This window comes from Prionailurus bengalensis, chromosome A1 (assembly GCF_016509475.1).
Source record: "Prionailurus bengalensis isolate Pbe53 chromosome A1, Fcat_Pben_1.1_paternal_pri, whole genome shotgun sequence".
Taxonomy (NCBI): Eukaryota; Metazoa; Chordata; class Mammalia; order Carnivora; family Felidae; genus Prionailurus; species Prionailurus bengalensis.
This window is the reverse complement of record NC_057343.1, coordinates 68,182,112-68,199,474: the sequence shown is the minus strand read 5'-3', so window position 1 is coordinate 68,199,474 and position 17,363 is coordinate 68,182,112. Positions and strand designations below refer to the sequence as shown.

General features: G+C 44.0%; 1 protein-coding gene across 1 annotated transcript in view; it reads right to left on the bottom strand.

The window, feature by feature from the left end:
* HS6ST3 (heparan sulfate 6-O-sulfotransferase 3) overlaps positions 1-7,620 on the bottom strand; it is a 667,560-nt gene extending 659,940 nt beyond the window's left edge. Inside the window, exon 1 of the mRNA XM_043581823.1 lies at positions 6,735-7,620. Within this exon, the coding sequence (XP_043437758.1) occupies positions 6,735-7,438 (704 nt within the window). The 5' untranslated portion in view covers positions 7,439-7,620. The remainder of the gene's footprint in view (positions 1-6,734) is intronic.
* Between the last annotated feature and the right edge of the window lie 9,743 nt (positions 7,621-17,363).

Sequence of the window (17,363 nt, the reverse complement as noted above, 5' to 3'; positions counted from 1 at the left end):
TGACCTGAGCCAAAGTTGGAAGCTTAACCGACTGAGCCACTCAGGCACCCGACTCATCTTTCCTTTTTATATTCATTATGAAGAAACAGAAGCTCTAGTACACTGGACTACTGCTTTTGGCCCTCACCATGTAAAACAGTCTATACCACCAGACCTGTGCTTTCCAAGTTCCTTGGTGGAAATATTTACAAATGTTTGACAACTTAGTAGTTCATTTGTAATCTTTTTTTTTGAGGGGGGGGGGGTTGTGTTTTGCTTTCTCTGCATGGGGCAGAAGAGGGGAGAAGAAAGATACCCTGAATTCAGCTTAGATTAGAACACAGAATCTTAAAATAGAAGGCCAGAGAGGATAAACTCTTCCTCAGGGAAGAGTTCCTTTCACAACCTCAGTGGTTAATGAGCCACGTTTCAAGTTTTCACTGCTGGGGAGTAAGCCACTGCACAAAAGAGTCCATCCGCATTTTACATAGCTACAAATTTTAGGAAGTTCTTACTCTGAGTTGAAACCTTCTCCAACCACCTGAATCTCAAGTATCCTAGTTCCATCCTTTGGAGAAATACAGAGCAAGCTTCCTCCATCTTGCACACCTTCCTCCTTTGAGTATTTGAAGGCAATTTTTACATCTCTCCTTATTTTTTGCCACCTCTATATTAAATCCCCCCCGCTCCTCCAAATTATTCCTCATGTGACATGGATTCCAGCTGCTGCAAATAAATTGGAGCTGCAGCTTAACATTAAAATGTTCCTACACACAAGAATGCAAAGGAGAGATCTGAAAGTTTGTTTATTTTTTATTTACTTACACCTGTAATTGGCACAGTTGGAAAGACTATCCAGAACCCAATGGTCCCTGTGGGAGCTGTATCTATGTGAGCTCCCCTTATCACTACACACACACACACACACACACACACACACACACACACACACACACCAGTCCCATGAATGGTTCTGTGATACCAGGTGGGTCCGGAAACCTCACTGCCCCGGCCCCATGGACTGGCTAAAAGAAGACTCACAAGTTCCAAGCTGGGCTATTCAGAGTCATGCCCCAACATTTCAAATTGGAACATGGAGAAGGCTTGCTAGCCTCTTGGCCTGTGGAGCTATTAGACATGACGGCCATTTACCCATTTCATAGAATAAGCCGATTGGACAGAGTGAGATCAATATCCAAAGAAGTATGGGGAGAAAGACCCCAAACTTCCAGTTCCGATCATTCTTGAAACCAACTCTACCCCTCCGTTTCCTGTGGTCTGGTTGTTAAGCCAGTAATGCCCCCTGGCTGAACTGAGTTTGAGTCAGGTTTATATCATTTGCAACACAGAAGGTCCTATCTACCACAATATTCATTAGATTCCAACTACTCTACCAGAACCAACAGAAAGTAGGTCATAAAAGGGAAAAATCACTACCCCACCCTATAAAAGGTGTGGACAGAATCTCTTGCCAGCTTTATTTAAGAATGAGAGTGATACTCACCTACCAAAGATGAAGGTCTTTCTTCCTAATAGACTAACTTCCATAGGGCTGACACTGTTCAAAACTGCATTCCTAGAACTATTGCAGTAACTGGCACATAATAAGACCTTAAAACACTCTCCACTATACTTTTCATAGTAAACAGAAAAAAACAATAGGCAAAACATCATATATAAATTATTAAAATGAAGATTCAAGTCCCTGAATAAACCTTAGATATATCATTTCACTTCCTTAGGATTAAATTGCCCATTTGCCATATATATTGTAGGACTCGATCACCTCTTCAGTCTTCTTTAGCCATAAAATGCTATGATTCTATCCATACTCAACAATAGTTAAGAATAGTCTTCTAAAGGCCTGAACATGCAAATAAAAGAAGGGAACATGGTAATAAAGAAGGCAGCATAAGAATAATAATTAAAAAAAGAAGGGTTCCTGGGTGGATCAGTCGGTTGAGCATCAGACTCTTGATTTCAGGTCAGGTCATGATCTCATAGTTCACAGGATCAACCCCTGCTTCAGGCTCTGTGCTGAGCATGGAGGCTGCTTAACAGTCTCTCTCTCTCTCTCTCTCTGCCTCTCTCTCTCTCTCTCTCTGCCTCTCTCCCCTGCTCATGCACGTTCTCGCTCTCTCTCCCAAATAAATTAATAAATACAAATATACATACATAAAAAGAATAACCTACTAAAAAGATAGTTGGGGAGGAAGCAGAAGAAAAATGAGCAGAAATCATCAGTGATGTGATTGAAGAGGTCACTCATACATGCCACCTTCTGATTTGCTTCCTATTTTACTCTAACTAATCATTGTGCTGGAAAAAACCCTCTGTGCTGGGTCCAAACTGCCAGCCCCAGAGCCTTTTTCCCTTCCTGGGCATGTATAGTCCACATGATGGCTTCTCCATCTAAACCATGTCCTTTCAGAGTTGGCTTCCCACTCTTGCCTTTGGTCCTAGATATTCCATTTTTTCATCTTTAAAGATAAAGAATGTTTTTTTTATCTTTAAACTTTATTTATTTATTTTGAGAGAGTGTGTGTGTGTGAGCAGGGGAAGGGCAGAGAGAGAGAGAGAGAGAGAGAGAGAGAGAGAGAGGATCCCAAGCAGGCTCTGCAATATCAGTGCTTAAACTCACTATCAGTGCTTAACACAGGGCTTAAACTCACAAAATGTGAGATTATGACCCCAATGCAGGGTTTAAATTCACAAATTGTGAGATCATAACCTGATCCAAAACCAAGAGTCAGAGGCTTAACTGACTGAGCCACCCAGGCGCCCCCTAGACATTCTCTCTTGCTCTCGCACCATTCCAGACAGGTTTCCTTTTTGTCACCAACAGAATATATACACCCAAGTACACTGTGTGCTTTCCCTGTTTCCCATCCTGTACCCTGCATTCACTGATGCCCAAATGTCCATAATTTTCCACTTATTTATTAAGTTCGGAGTTTAGGATTCTGTCTCGACACAAGAAATCACAAAACGGCATCTCTATGGCCAACAGACACATGAAAAGATGTTCAACGTGACTCATCATCAGGGAAACACAAATCAAAACCACGCTGAGATACCACCTCACAGCGGTCAGAGAGGCTAAAATTAACAACTCAAGAAACAACAGATGCTGGCGAGGATGTGGAGAAAGGGGAGCCCTCTTGCACTGTTGGTGGGAATGCAAACTGGTGCAGCCACTCTGGAAAACAGTGTGGAGGTTCCTCAAAAAATTAAAAATAGATCTACCCTATGACCCAGCAATAGCACTGCTAGGAATTCACCCAAGGGATACAGGAGTGTTGATGCAGAGGGGCACTTGTACCCCAATGTGTATAGCAGCACTTTCAACAATAGCCAAATTATGGAAAGAGCCTAAATGTCCATCAACTGATGAATGGATAAAGAGGTTGTGGTCTATATACACAATGGAATACTACTTGGCAATAAGAAAGGATGAAATCCTGCCATTTGCAGCAACATGGATGGTACTGGAGGGTATTATGCTAAGTGAAATAAGTCAGTCAGAGAAGGACAGATATCATATGTTTTCACTCATATGTGGATCTTGAGAAACATAACAGAAAACCACGGGAGAAGGAAAGGGGAAAAAATAGTTACAAACAGAGAGGGAGGGAGGCAAACCATAAGAGACTCTTAAATACAGAGAACAAACTGAGGGTTGATGGGGGAGAGGCGGGGGAGAGGGGAAAATGGGTGATGGGCATTGAGGAGGGCACCTGTTGGGATGAGCACTGGGTGTTGTATGTAAGTGATGAATCACAGGAATCTACCCCCAAAACCAAGAGCCCACTGTATACACTGTATGTTAGCCAACCTGACAATAAATTAATTAATTTTAAATTTTTAAAATGGCATCTCTATAAAATAAGGTGACCTACTTTACAATGAACTGCTCTAAGGAAGTCACCTCAGATCCTTTCATAAAAGATGACCTTGATTCAAGAAATATTGTTAATACAATTAACAACTAATGTTAAGTATGACTACATACCAGCACATTCTACTATGCACAGATACTGTGCTAAGTATGTTGCATACATTTGCCCTTTCAGGTCTCGTAACACCTCTCTAAGAGAGTACCAATTACTACCTATGCATTAAAGATGAAGATTCTGAGGCTCAGAAAGAGTAACTTACTCCTGCTTACTAAGTAAGAGCCACTCTTGGTTACACAAGAGAGCCATATCCATCTGAATCCAGAGTTCTTGCTGTTACCCACTACATGACTTACAAAGACACTAATCCCTGTGAGAAATGGGGAGGGGGCCTTTCAGGGGGACCAAAAGCAAAGAGACCAGGGAACTAAAACATGATCTACTTCTTGATTTTGCTTAGAGTCTGCCCTATTTGAAGAACCTTGTTCCCATTATGTAGCAATAGATTATCTGCCATTTTGCATTGTGGAAACATACCCTCCATTATCCAGGCTAATCTAGTTGACTGTAGAATGCTGTACTCGGGCATTCCAATGACAGACTACTAATTCAATCTTCTCGGTGAGGAAGATGGTACCGGACATCCCTTCAACCTTTTCCCTATAACTTTAGATGTAGGGCACCTCACATAAACCACAACCATTCCTTCCTACGACATCTAGAGCAAAAAAGTAACTTAGAATATCAGGAAGGGGAGAGAGCGTGTAGAAGAAAAGGAAAAAGGATTATAAAGAGTAGTGTAAAAAAAAAAAAAAAGCTACCATGAAAATTTTGAATTCAAAAAAAAAAAAAAAAAAAAAGAAAGCAAACCGGTTCAGGGTGATTATCTGATAACTTGCGATTCAGAGAGAAATAAATGTTCATGGTGCATCATTAAACAAAAAGAAGCCCTTGTGCAACGGAAACTATATGTTCGAATAGCCACAGTGGAATTTTCCTACATCCCAGCGTAGACAGATACTGAGGATTTCCTATGGGAGTGAGACCTCAGTGCTGTAATCCATGTAGGGTCTATAGTAGCAGCAACATTTCATCACTAAGCAAAAATCCAGTTATTTTTGGTTCCAGAATCTCTAATTCCTCCTAAACTCTTCATCTATTCACTGTGAGTTTTACACACATTGGCAGAATATACTGCCGGTCTCTGTTGAGGAGTCTTTAGATGTTCCTGTGTGATAATCAAAGTCTCTAGTTTTACTGAAATGGAAGCTGGGAATCAGACTAGCAGACTCCTTGGGGTCATTCAGGAATTAATACATAAAGGTCTAAATACAAAAAGTACAACTTTGGCTAAAAGGTAGCAAAGATTGTCTCTCATTGAAATAATCTTGTTTGTCAGGAAGTTTGAGAGTCATAATTAATTGAAAAACTGTTTTGAGCTAGACATAGAAGGGCAGGATCTAAAATACTACACAATTAGACGTTTTTAAAAGTAAAAGGTCTTTAAAATATGCTAAGGAAGGAGCCTTCATACCAAGCCCAACCAGTTTCCTATTCTAACCAATTTCCATTAAACAAGGAAAGGAGCAGGGAGGAGAGAAAGTATTTGAAAAACTGCCAGACTAAAAAATCCCATAATGAAATTTTGCTCATTCTTGGAGAAATGAAGTAGAATTAGATGCTTCAGTGGTGGTGAATTTCAGAATCTGGGTAGCTTCCAGTAAATGAAGTTTTTCCATAATGTCAAATGCAAAAGCTATCTGATATCAACATATTGAGCTTGAGTTTTTAAATTCCTATTTCCTTACACCAAATTGTTTGAAACCTTTGAGATAAAAACTTCAATAAACTAGTGTTCCAAGCTTTTAATATTTTAGTCCCTTGAGCAAGCATGTCAGATTAATCTTCAAATTGCAATGGGCAGAAAGAACATTCAACCAAATTCTTAAGCCCATGCCTCTCTCAAAGGATGTTAATAATGTAGGCAGTTTCATTGGCTATTAAGATTTCAAACTTTCCTAATTCTCAGCAGTATTGCTATTTAAAAGTAGGGGGTGTGGGGCGGAGAAAACCATCTATCTTGAAAGGACGGGATTTTACTTATTGTATCTCTGGATTCACTTAGCACGTAGCACGTTGCCAGGCACACAGTAGGCATTTAACTAACACCTCTGGCACGAGTTGATGGTTGGCCTGGGGGAGAGTGGAAATCTTGCTGAGAACAGCATGAGTCCAAATCTGGCATTGCTCAGCAACAAAGACCATCTCCAGAATTAGGGTTAGCGAGGTACAGCAGGAATTTGAAAGTGTATCTTCAAAGACACATCAGGAGGATTGTTTCCCCGAGCTGGAGAGGAGCCACCCAAGAGCCACCTATAGAGGGATTCAGCTCGTCTGGGGCTTCAGCATGTCTGTAAAACTCCTGCCCTGCCTCTCTGCGCCCAGCTCCTCCTGCCTTTTACCGGGTTTGGGTTTCCACTCACACAACTTAGGAGCAAGATCCGACCTCGCTAGTCTAACCCAGGCCTCCTCTCCATTCCACGGTCAGCGGGAGGCCGCACCGTCCTAGACACACGGAAGAACATACACTATTGCTCCCGGACACCTCTGAAGATGCAAGGGGGTGGCAGGAACCCCGGGGGCGGGGGTGGGGTAAGGGAGGGAGAGGAGTGAGTTCAAGCCCAGGGCTCTAGCCAGAGGTTTCTTATCCCACTCCCCAAGCCTCTGCCCGGACCGCTGGAAGACGCTGGGGAAACTACCCGCAGGCTCGGGCAGCGCAGGGCCGCCCAGGGTCCGCACCGGGGGGTGGGGAGAGGGGCGGGGAGGTGTCAGGAAGCGAAAGGGGGCCGGAGACAGTACCTGGTGTGGCTGTGGTTGCGGGGACAGTCTTTCTTCTCCATGATGGCCGGCACGCAGTTGGTGAGCTCCGTCCAGTCGGCATGCAGCCCGCAGCTCCAGCCGGTGGAGAAGCGGGAGAAGAGCCACGTCTCCTTCTTGCCCGGCCGGTGGCAGGTGCACTTCTTCTGGCCCGCTTTGCAGCTACACGGCTGCTCCAGCCGGATGTTCTTCACAAGGTGCCGGCCGAACGTGGTGCCCCCGGTCTTCTGGATGTGCAAGAACACAATCACGTCGCGCCCTTTGATATTGAAATCCACGAAGCGGGTCAGGTCCTTCAGGGTGAAGTTAAAGCGCGGCACGAACCGGGGCAGGGAGCCATTCTCGGGGGCCTCGGGGTCCGGCTCCTCTTCCTCCTCCTCCTCTTCCTCCTCCGGCTCCCCGAGCTCCTCGTCCTCGTCCTCCGGCGCCGCGGCCCCCCGAGGGCCCTCGGGCGGCCCCCGGGGTGGCGGGGGCAGCTGGGGCCGCCGCTCCCACTCCTCCGGCGGCGCCTGTGCCCGGCGGGCGGGACTCGGGGCGGCCGGCTGTCCGGCCTCCCCCGCGCGGGGCTGCTCCCCGAAGTTGGCGCAGGAGCTGGTGCAGGAGGGGGACACGTACTGGTACATGATGACCACGAAGAGGAGAGTGAGCACCGGCGTCAGCAGCCACTTGTTGAACCTTTCATCCATGGTCCCGCTCTCAGGCCGGCAGGCGAAGCGGCGGCGGCGGCAGCGGCGCGGACTGGCGCCCGCTCGGAAGTTTCGGGGACTCCGGGGCGCGGCTCCGAGTCCGCCGCTCCTCCATGCCCCTGACGCGAGGCGTGCGGCTGGCTGGCGGCCCCGCGGCACTCCGGCACTCCCGGGCTGGCAGCGCCGGGGCCTGCGAGCCGAGCGGGGAGGCGGGCGCCGGCGCGGGTGGCTGCGGCTGCGGCGTGGGGCGCCCTGCGCTCCCGGGGGCGCCCGGCTCGGCCCGCTCCCCGCTCCCGCCCGGGCGCGGCGCGCGCTCTCAGGCCACGCGGGGCATCCCGCCGCCGGCGCTCAGGCGCTCAGGCGCTGAGGAGCGCGGCTCCGGTCCTGCACCTGCCCGGGGCAGCCGGGCGGCTGCGGCCGCGAGCGCGGGGGCTGCATGAGGCTCGCCAGGGCGCGGGCCAAGGGCGAAGGCGCGGCCCGGCCCCGCCGCCCCGGCCGGCCGCGAGCACCGCGCTCTGAACGCGCGCCCGGCGCCTCTGCCCGCAGGTCGCCGGGCGCGGGAGCCGAGAGGGCAGACGGCGCCCGCCGCAAGTTTGCGGAGGAGCCCCCGCGGCGGCTGCGGGCGCGGCGCCTGTGCGCAGCCGCCTCTCCGGCAAGAGTCGCACTGCTGTCCGGGTCGGTCCGCCCAGGCGCGAGCACGCAGGCACACTCGCACACCCTGGCTGGCACCGCCACAACCCGCCAGCCGGTGTGACAGGAGCCCTGCTACCCGCAGCAAAAACCTGCCCTAGGTACGGAGCATGCGCCAAAGCCTTCCCCAGCCCCGGAGGAGTTTCCAGGGGAGGAGTCCGCTGCTCCGCGGGGCTCGGAGGAGGCAGCTGGGGGTGGGAATCCCTTCAGCCTCCAGCGAAGAGGTACTTGGGAGAGAGGTGAAGGCGGAGAGAGGAGAGAGGCCCCGAGGAGAGCCGCCGGCTCGGATCCGAGACCTCTAAATCCGCAGCTTTCTCTTCCTGAGGATGGACGCAAATCTGGCCGGCCTCTGTGCAGGAATACCACTTGCGCACCGCTGGGCAGACTTACCTAGACAGGTCTGCGCTCGAGCTGGCTGGGGAAAATCGGCTCCAGACTGCTTTTAATTTCTACCCAAGACATTCTAACTGGTGCTCAAGTTTTATTCCGGTCCCTCCTTAACTACAGATTTGGTGTGTCCAACTCCACAATTGTATGCAACCAGCATCCATTCATCAATTATCCATTAGGTACCTGCTGTCTATCACAGGCTCTTTGTTGAACGCACACTTCATTTCCTCCACCACGGGACCAACCAGCCCACAACCGCGCAGTACTTAGAAGAGCTTAGGGGTCACCTCCTAAAATCCATCCTACTAATAATACACACCGAGTTCCCAAATGTGCAAGACTCACCCCTAACCCCCAACGTGGATGATAAGACCGACACGTACCTCTATTTCATAAACTAAATAAGCTCTAGTTGACGTGCAGATTTTTTTAACTTTATTTTTCAAACACGTGAATTTTGCATTTACCTGAGTACCACATCTTTGTTTAATAACATTTTCTGTTTTTCGGGTAATGAATGGATGTACCATCAAATGGGAGTAACTACCCCTCCACAATCCCTACACTCGTTTGACCCATGTGGAGAGGGGAGGTGTGTTGAAGAGGGAAACAATGCAATGTGATTATGTCCCTCCTGGCTACCTTGCCAATCCCAGTCCACCACACCTGGCATCTCCTGCCTTTAGAGAGGTCAACCTTCCCACCTGGCCCCTTTGTGGATGGGTATGGTACTTGTCTTCTCTTGAGACAGTGTACTTACTATGTCTTCCATTTGTCAGACTACCCCCTTCACAGCCATCAGTTAAGACCCAGATCTCTTTCAGGGATGCTAATTGAAAGTTATTTTTATTGTTCTAGACAGGTGGAATTCTTCTCAACAAAGCTTCCCGCCTCTGCTTCCTTTCCTCTTTTCAACTCTATAAACAACCACAAACAGTGCCCTTCCTGATACTGTATGAGCCTACATTAGTTACAAAAAAAAAAAAAGTGTTGGGTAAGATGAATCAGCTTCTTTAAAGCTTACTTAATTCTACTTATTTTTCTCTCACTTAAATTCTAAAATCCTATTAATGACATCACACTGCTCTCCAAAGCAAGAAATTGTGAGTGATAAGACAAAGAAAACAATAGAACTCAACAGTTACTTCCTGAATGCATCTGGCTAATGGTATTACTTATTCAAAAACATACACCTTTGCTTACCAAAGTAAAACTTCATTATACTTTTTTATGTTACTTTATTTGAGAAGTTTCTCATTTTCTATAAAATCATTTGCTCTCACATGCATAAGTATAACCTTGTCAGCTACCCAAATATATAACTTCAGTGCTTCGGCAATTTGTATAATGGAAAGCACTTTCTAGATATTATCTCATTTGCTCTGAGAACAACATTCTAGGAAGATAAGAGAAGTATAATATCCCATTTCAGAGATGAGGAGATGGAACCAAGGAAAACCAGGAGAAAGCAGAGCCAAGATTAGCAACCACTAACATCCCTGAGATACATTCAAATCGCCATTGAAGAAACCCAATGAACATCAACAACAGAGCCCATAATTTCCTCTCTCTCTCCTCTGGAGACCCTTTGAGTCAAGAAGCAGGAAGAGGCAATGGAATTGCAATAGAACAATTAAATTATTTTCCCTCTCCCTCTGGCTTTAGAGACAAAGCTGAGCAATCTCTGTATCCTGCGGTTTGGGACACCTACTCTATCAGTTTCCAGATAAACAGAGGAGAGACAATAACACTCTTGACATGGTTATGTCATTGTTAAAAGACATTATTTAGGGAAATTTCAGAAGAAAATATGATAACAAAAATATCACAGTTACGTTATTAACAAAATGTATAGTTCCATAAATAAGTGCACTTTAACCCTTTTCAGTGTAGGTTATCCCAGAAATCTGTTTTTGCTTTTAGTAAAATAACTAATGGAGGGCCACCATTTCCTCGAGGTAACCACAAGAAAAGCAATGCATAGAATCAAGCAATTACACAGACAATTCAAGCATGTATGCAAGTATTCATTTTTAATGAGAGGTAACTTTGGTTGTGTAAACACGTCTGTCCCAGGTGTGGCCTCCCTATTACAGTTGTGGAACTTGGTGTGAACTTAATCGAAGCTCTTAAATCATGCAATAAACAGGTTTCCTTATCTACAAGGGCAGACCTCACATCCAGGGGCAAATGAATAGAAACCTTGTAAAATTGAATGCTCTCCAGGTAAAAGGAAAAACATGTTTGCATTCAGCCTGCTACAGTTACTCCACGATGACACCAGCTGGCAATTGTTTCTGGCTAACAGATTGCAGCTACTATGAATCCTACACAAATTATTAAAATAATAAAAATAATGTTTTCAAAGACTCTCTTCCACTTCCTTTGCCAGTCTAGCAATGAGCTTAACACTGTCTGTGAAGCAATTTGTTCACCTAATTTTATGCCTTAATAAGCTTTACTACAATTATTTTCTTGCCTGCTTCCTTCTCTGCCGTAACTTTAGTACTCTTCTTCCCTGTTCTTCTTGAATATTCTCAAGCCCGTTAACAACATTGCACTCCCCTAGGATTGAAACTTTTGATTAGAACAGTCCCCATTTAATCAAGTTCAATTGGGAGATAAAATTGCATCTCAAGTTCTCCATTTTCCCTTTGGTGCCAGAAACTGCCTTTGAGAATGTTGAGGAAACCCTGGAGAGATTAACAATCCAAACAATCACAGAGAATGGTTTTGGATCCCCTACGTTTGCACACAGGAATATATAGATACGAATGCCCTTCAAATACAGATGAAAAACAAAATAGATTATGTAAGTCATTGGCAGCATGAATCTCTCCCTCAGGAACACAAAGGACTCCTATACATTGAAATACTTTTTTTTTCATTCTTGTAAACAAACCTAAAAAAAAAAAAAAAGCCCTCATGGTAAGCAGTTTTCCAAATAACCAGCAAAGCAGTCACTTTTTTTCCTGAGGAAGTTAAGCAGAAGAGTTTGTATAGACACAGCAAACTGCAGAAAAAATAGTGATATATACTAAGTGTATTCCAGTTAAATTGGGACTGCCAATCAGTTACATGATTGTAACTTTGGGGGAACCATAACCCTACTTACTGTTTTCCATAAAGTTCTATTTATATGAGCAGTTAATTCTTTGCTTTATTGTATAACACTCTTTACCCACTGTAGATAGCTGGCTGTGAGTGATGAATGGCCACTCTGCTACCTGTCTTCATTACCGCGGTACAGCGTAAGCAGATACAATAACCTTTTCATTGTAGAAATTCACGTATGTCTTCAACAAGAACTTTTAAGCATTCACACATACCACATGCTGTTCTGAGTGTTTTGGAAACAACATTAAACAAGACCAAAAAGGACACTACCCTCATGTACCTTACTTTCTAACAGTAGAAAAATAAATGATGATTAAGTAAAAAAGATTCACACATTTAACCCAAAAATATCTGTTGAGCCACTACTATGTATTAGGTACTTTTAGGTACTTGGGATACTTTAGTGACCACTAAAGACAATGATTTTTGCCCTCAAGAGTGTGAATGCCAGCTGGGTAAGACATTACCCAGGAAATGGTAGGGAAGACATTAGAGGGATAAGAGAGGCAGGTCCTGTTGGACCTGTTGGCCACTATAAGAAATTTACTATGAAAAGATGGTAGCCACTGGAGGATCTGAACAGTTTTTAAAGGCTTGTTTTGACTGTTTTGTTGAGAACAGACTGTAAGAGGGTAAATGTAAAAGGAAAACAAGTTAAATGGCTTTTCCAATAACCAGGATGATGTGGTGGGAGGGGAGGGAAGTGGCTGCCTGCATTTTCAAGACAGAGCCATCAGTTTTTCCTGGTGGATTGAATGTAAGGAACAAGAGGAAGGGGGAGTCAAGTACAATGCCAAGGCTTGGGCCTATGCAACTAGAAGGATGGATTCCCCATTGCCTGGCATGTCACCTGGTACCATTACACGTGATTTGTCAGGGTAAATGTGGAGGGTGATGTAGCGAAGGATATAAATGGCAAGGGTGAAAAGGATTTGGTCCATTCCACTGGGTACTCAGAAAAGACCATTGTTATGAAGAGGCAAAGGGGCTGAGCCCTGAAGGATTGGAATGAACCAGCCATGCCAAACATCCTGAAGAAGAGCTTTCTCAGCAGAACAACAAGTGCAAAGGTCTGAAGTAGGAAAGGCCTTGGCTGGCTCAAGGCGGAGAAAAGATGTTAGACAGGATGGTTGGGGCAGATCACGTAGAGCATGGTAACAGGTGCAAAGAAGCCAGCAAGGAGTTTTAAGCAAGGAAACGACAAGAATAATTGACATTAAAAGCTCATTCGGCTCCATAAGGAATGCATTTGATTAGGAGGGATAAGAGAGAAAGTAGGGAAGCCAGTGAGGAGGCTGGTGCAGTTTTCCAGGCAAGAGAGGACGAGGGTGTGAACTAGCATGGGAAAGGTGGAGAAAATCATTTACGGTCATGAACCTACCTGCAAACTCCTTATGGAAAGGTGTAACTTCATTTATTTTCTAATAACAGAATGAAACTTTGCCTTTACGACTGATTTTCTGAAAGACAGGAAAATGGAAAGTATCCAACTTATTTTAACCCATCACTTCTCAGTGAACCTCTATCTCTTTGGGGTAAATATTCAGGTTCCTGTGTCTCCTCTCCTCTTTCTCTTTGCCTTCCTCTGGGATGATCTGAGGTAAGGGAGACATCTTCATATTGGATGAAGGAGATGTGGGGAGTTTTCTGTTCCTACAGCCCTCTCCACAGTGTGTGGCTAATCTCACCTGGACTCATGTGTAGATCTTGACTCCTGCTGTTACGGCCGCCCTGTTATGACCCCAACTGTCATAGCCTGGTCCATACAATCTGCACTTTCTCAGCCAAACTTCTGCCCTTACTGTCTGCCGGCCCCTTTAGCTCTTCTCTGGTCTTTTCTCAGGGGCACTTTTGCACCTAGACCCGTGGTTTTCAACTCCATCAGACCCAGCAGTAGCTTGTGTTGAACAAATATTTTGTAAATAGTCCCTTTAAAAGTCCCACTTTAAATGTCATGCAATTTTTGCAAAATTAACATAAAATGCCCCAAATGTAATGTGAAGGAGATATTTTTTAAGTAATTCATAATAGAACACTGTATATTTCAACATGGAAATGCCCAGACCCAAGTATAGCAGACAACATCAAAACATCAGATGCTTGTGTCTCTTAACTATCTTGTTTGGATATGAAAGAAGGAGCCTAGAAGTCATCCCTTTCAAGAAGAAACTGAACAAGCAAAAGGTGTTAGTAGACACTAGGATTAAAAATAGTGGTTGGGGGGACGCCTGGGTGGCGCAGTCGGTTAAGCGTCCGACTTCAGCCAGGTCACGATCTCGCGGTCTGTGAGTTCAAGCCCCGCGTCAGGCTGTGGGCTGATGGCTCGGAGCCTGGAGCCTGTTTCCGATTCTGTGTCTCCCTCTCTCTCTGCCCCTCCCCCGTTCATGCTCTGTCTCTCTCTGTCCCAAAAATAAATAAAAAACATTGAAAAAAAAATAGTGGTTGGGTAAGAACAGATCTGGCTTATAAATATGTATGCATATCATAAGACAAAGAGGAGAATAACCTTATTAAATGAAGCAAAGGTAACACACCATGACAAATTACCAAGATGGATTTTTGGATTAAACAGGGAAATATGATATTCTCATAAATGAGCTAGATCCTCTTTTTAAATGTTGAGTCAAAATACTTCTCTATTCTAGAAAACATCTGAAAAAAACATACCTTCTATCTTGAAATCCTACCACACATCAAGGCTAATCTCATTTCTGAACATAGTAGAATATTTGAAAGTCACATTACTACAAGACAACTCTAGCATTGCCCCCACCAAAAAAGGTCAGTAAAGACACCCCTCCTAGGCACTAATGGCACTAATATCACTTCCATTGAGAATCTAAGTACTCCTCTTTCTTTCTCCCTTCAAAATAAATCAGTTTGGGGGAGATACAGCTAAGTGACATATTTGGATTTGAACCATACTTGGATTTGATCCATACTTGGATTTGGTAGCCTGATGCAGAGATGGAGAAAAGTGGCTGGATTCGAGATAGATGTTGGAAGTCAAATTAATAGGACTTCATGAAGGGTTGAATAAGGGGAGGAAATAAGGAATGAGTCAAAGATGATTCTGATGTTTGTGTTTGAGCTAGAGGAAGGCTGATGGATCTATTTACTTATTGAAAAGGAGGAAATAAATGTGAAACACATTTGGGAGTCTGGCGATTCAGGGTGAATTCTGAGTTCTGCTTTGGATAAGTTAAATGTAAAATACTAATGGGAGTGCCAAATGGAGATATCAAATAAATAACTGTTTATGGGATCTGGAGTTCAGCTATGACAGAAGTTATATGATGGTGGTTTTAGTAACATGGGTAACAGATAGTAGCAAGTGTTGTATAAATATTGAAAAAAATATGTGAAAAACTAAATAAGAAATTACTATGATACAAGAGAGAAATGACACACACACACACACAGAGAGAGAGAGAGAGAGAGAGAGAGAGAAATAGCAGTAGAACAAAAGAGTAAAAATTTGAGAAATATTCCAGAAGTAGAATCAGTAAGATCTAGCTATTACATGTGAAGCAGTAAGAGAGGGAGAAATTAAGAACAGCTCAAAATGTCCAAGCTTGGAAAGCTACATGGGTGGCAATACCATGAATATGGGAGAAGAAATTGCTGAAAGACTGGGAGTGAAAATAAGTGTAGATAATAATTAACTCTCTCAGCAAATCAAAATGTTTGCATTTTTCAGATGGGTTTGAGCTTCAAAACATTCACACTTCATTTTAAGGAAGCAGGCTTTAAAAATATACTTTCATTTTTCTGCAGCTAGACAGATAACCTTAGTTTAATTATTAGCTTCAGAAGGAAAGGTCTAGCAAGGTACAAGCATATTTGGTAAAGACTCTTTTCTCTTTTCTAATGTTTCATATGATAAATCAGGATGCCGTGCTCCTCTTTTCCATGTTGGCAATGAATTTTATCCTTCATTTCAGTATCTGTCTCTTGCTCCTCTGTCCCTCAACAGATAAATAGGTAGACAGAGAGAGAAATCTATCTCCATCGAACTACATCTACCATAAGAAATCAAATATCTGAAGCAGGTTCTAAGAAATACTGTAAGTAGCTACTCTTTGCTCCAGTAGGATGGCATTTTCCAACAACACAGAAAGACGGGTGATCTGAAAGCTCCCTGAGGGAAGACTTTAATTCCGACTCTTTTTTTTTTTTAAGTTTATTTACTTATTTTTGAGAGAGGGAGGGAGAGAGAGAAAGCACCTGCGCACAAGCAGGGGAGAGACAGAGAGAGGGAGAGAGAGAATCCCAAGCAGGCTCTGCACTTTCAGTGTGGAACCTGATGTGGGGCTTGAATTCACGAACCATGAGATCATGACCTGAGCCAAAATCAAGAGGACACTTCACTGCCTGAGCCACCCAAGTGCCCCCGTCCCAACTCTTCCTTTATAAAGCCCAGTCCTTTACACTTACCAGACATCTGAATAAATGTTCTTTGAACAAGTTAAGAAATACACATGCTTCAATTTTAAATTGCCAAATGAATTCCAAAAACTCCCTTGCTAACATGTGCCTAACCTCAAATCCCTGACACTTTTTGCACATCTTGTCCAAGGTGAAGTGAGCACGGAATCCCTCAGTAAATCATTCAACTGTGTTCCTACTACTGATAACACCCTTTTTGGCACAACCTTTCGCTAAGGTTTCTACTGATGTTCCTATGGTCCGATGAATTATACGATACAAAAGCAAACTTCTATTACACATATATGAATATCTATATTCACTTATCAAAAAGACTGGTCACCTTGCCGTGGAAGTATATTAGCTACTGGGAAAAATTATTTTTGCTACCTTCTAATGGTTACTATATAGAATCTTATTATCTTCCAAACTTTGTAATTATTTCCTTTCTTCCCCCAAGGAATTCAGCCGTAAACACTCACTGTCCTCAGAGCATTTTCTTAAAGCTTTCTGTTCTGCTCATTATTGTTCTAGCTCTCTATTTTACCAAGAAAGCATATTCTAAATGTAAAAAACAGGCTTAATGTAGCTATAACTGGCTTACCCAAACCCAAGTCAAGATCCTACACACAACCCCAGAAATACATACCCATTTTTATTCGATTAATTAATATAAGTACTCATTTTAAAAGTCATGCTGAGAAATGCACGGGTTTTTTTTTAATCCAATGAATTCTTAATTGTGCCCAGACACCCAAATTCAATATGCTTTTTTGCACAAAAAAGTCATTTTGAAACAGTTGCTCTTTCATTTTTCCTCCCTCCGTGAAGTGTAGCTGTCTACTGATCATTCTTGCCTGTGAATTGCTCTTAAGCATTTAATGCTAATTCTTCCCAACTATTGTGAGTTAAATGTTGTTCTTGTGATTTTATAAGGCAATGATACATCATTTAAGTGTCTAACGCTAAGGTGCTGTCCTAATGTAGCAAATGCAAAAACATCTCATTTCCCTGAAAAGAGGGAAATTGAAACATCTGTCTTTCGGGCCTTTGTTGTGAGACGTTCTATTTGCAGAAAGGGCAAAATGGCCGAGCAAGCTAAGACGATGATGTGCTTCACGTGGTGGCTACTTGTACGGGTCACGTGCCCCACTCACAGAAGAGTGGGCTGAGGATGGTTGTTTGTTTGTGGAGAGTTAACACAAATACCAGGTCTTTGACAACCACTCTTTCCTGGGTCTGTCTTACCAGCTGCTGTTCTACCATTTATCTCTATATGTTATCAGTCTAGACTCTATTA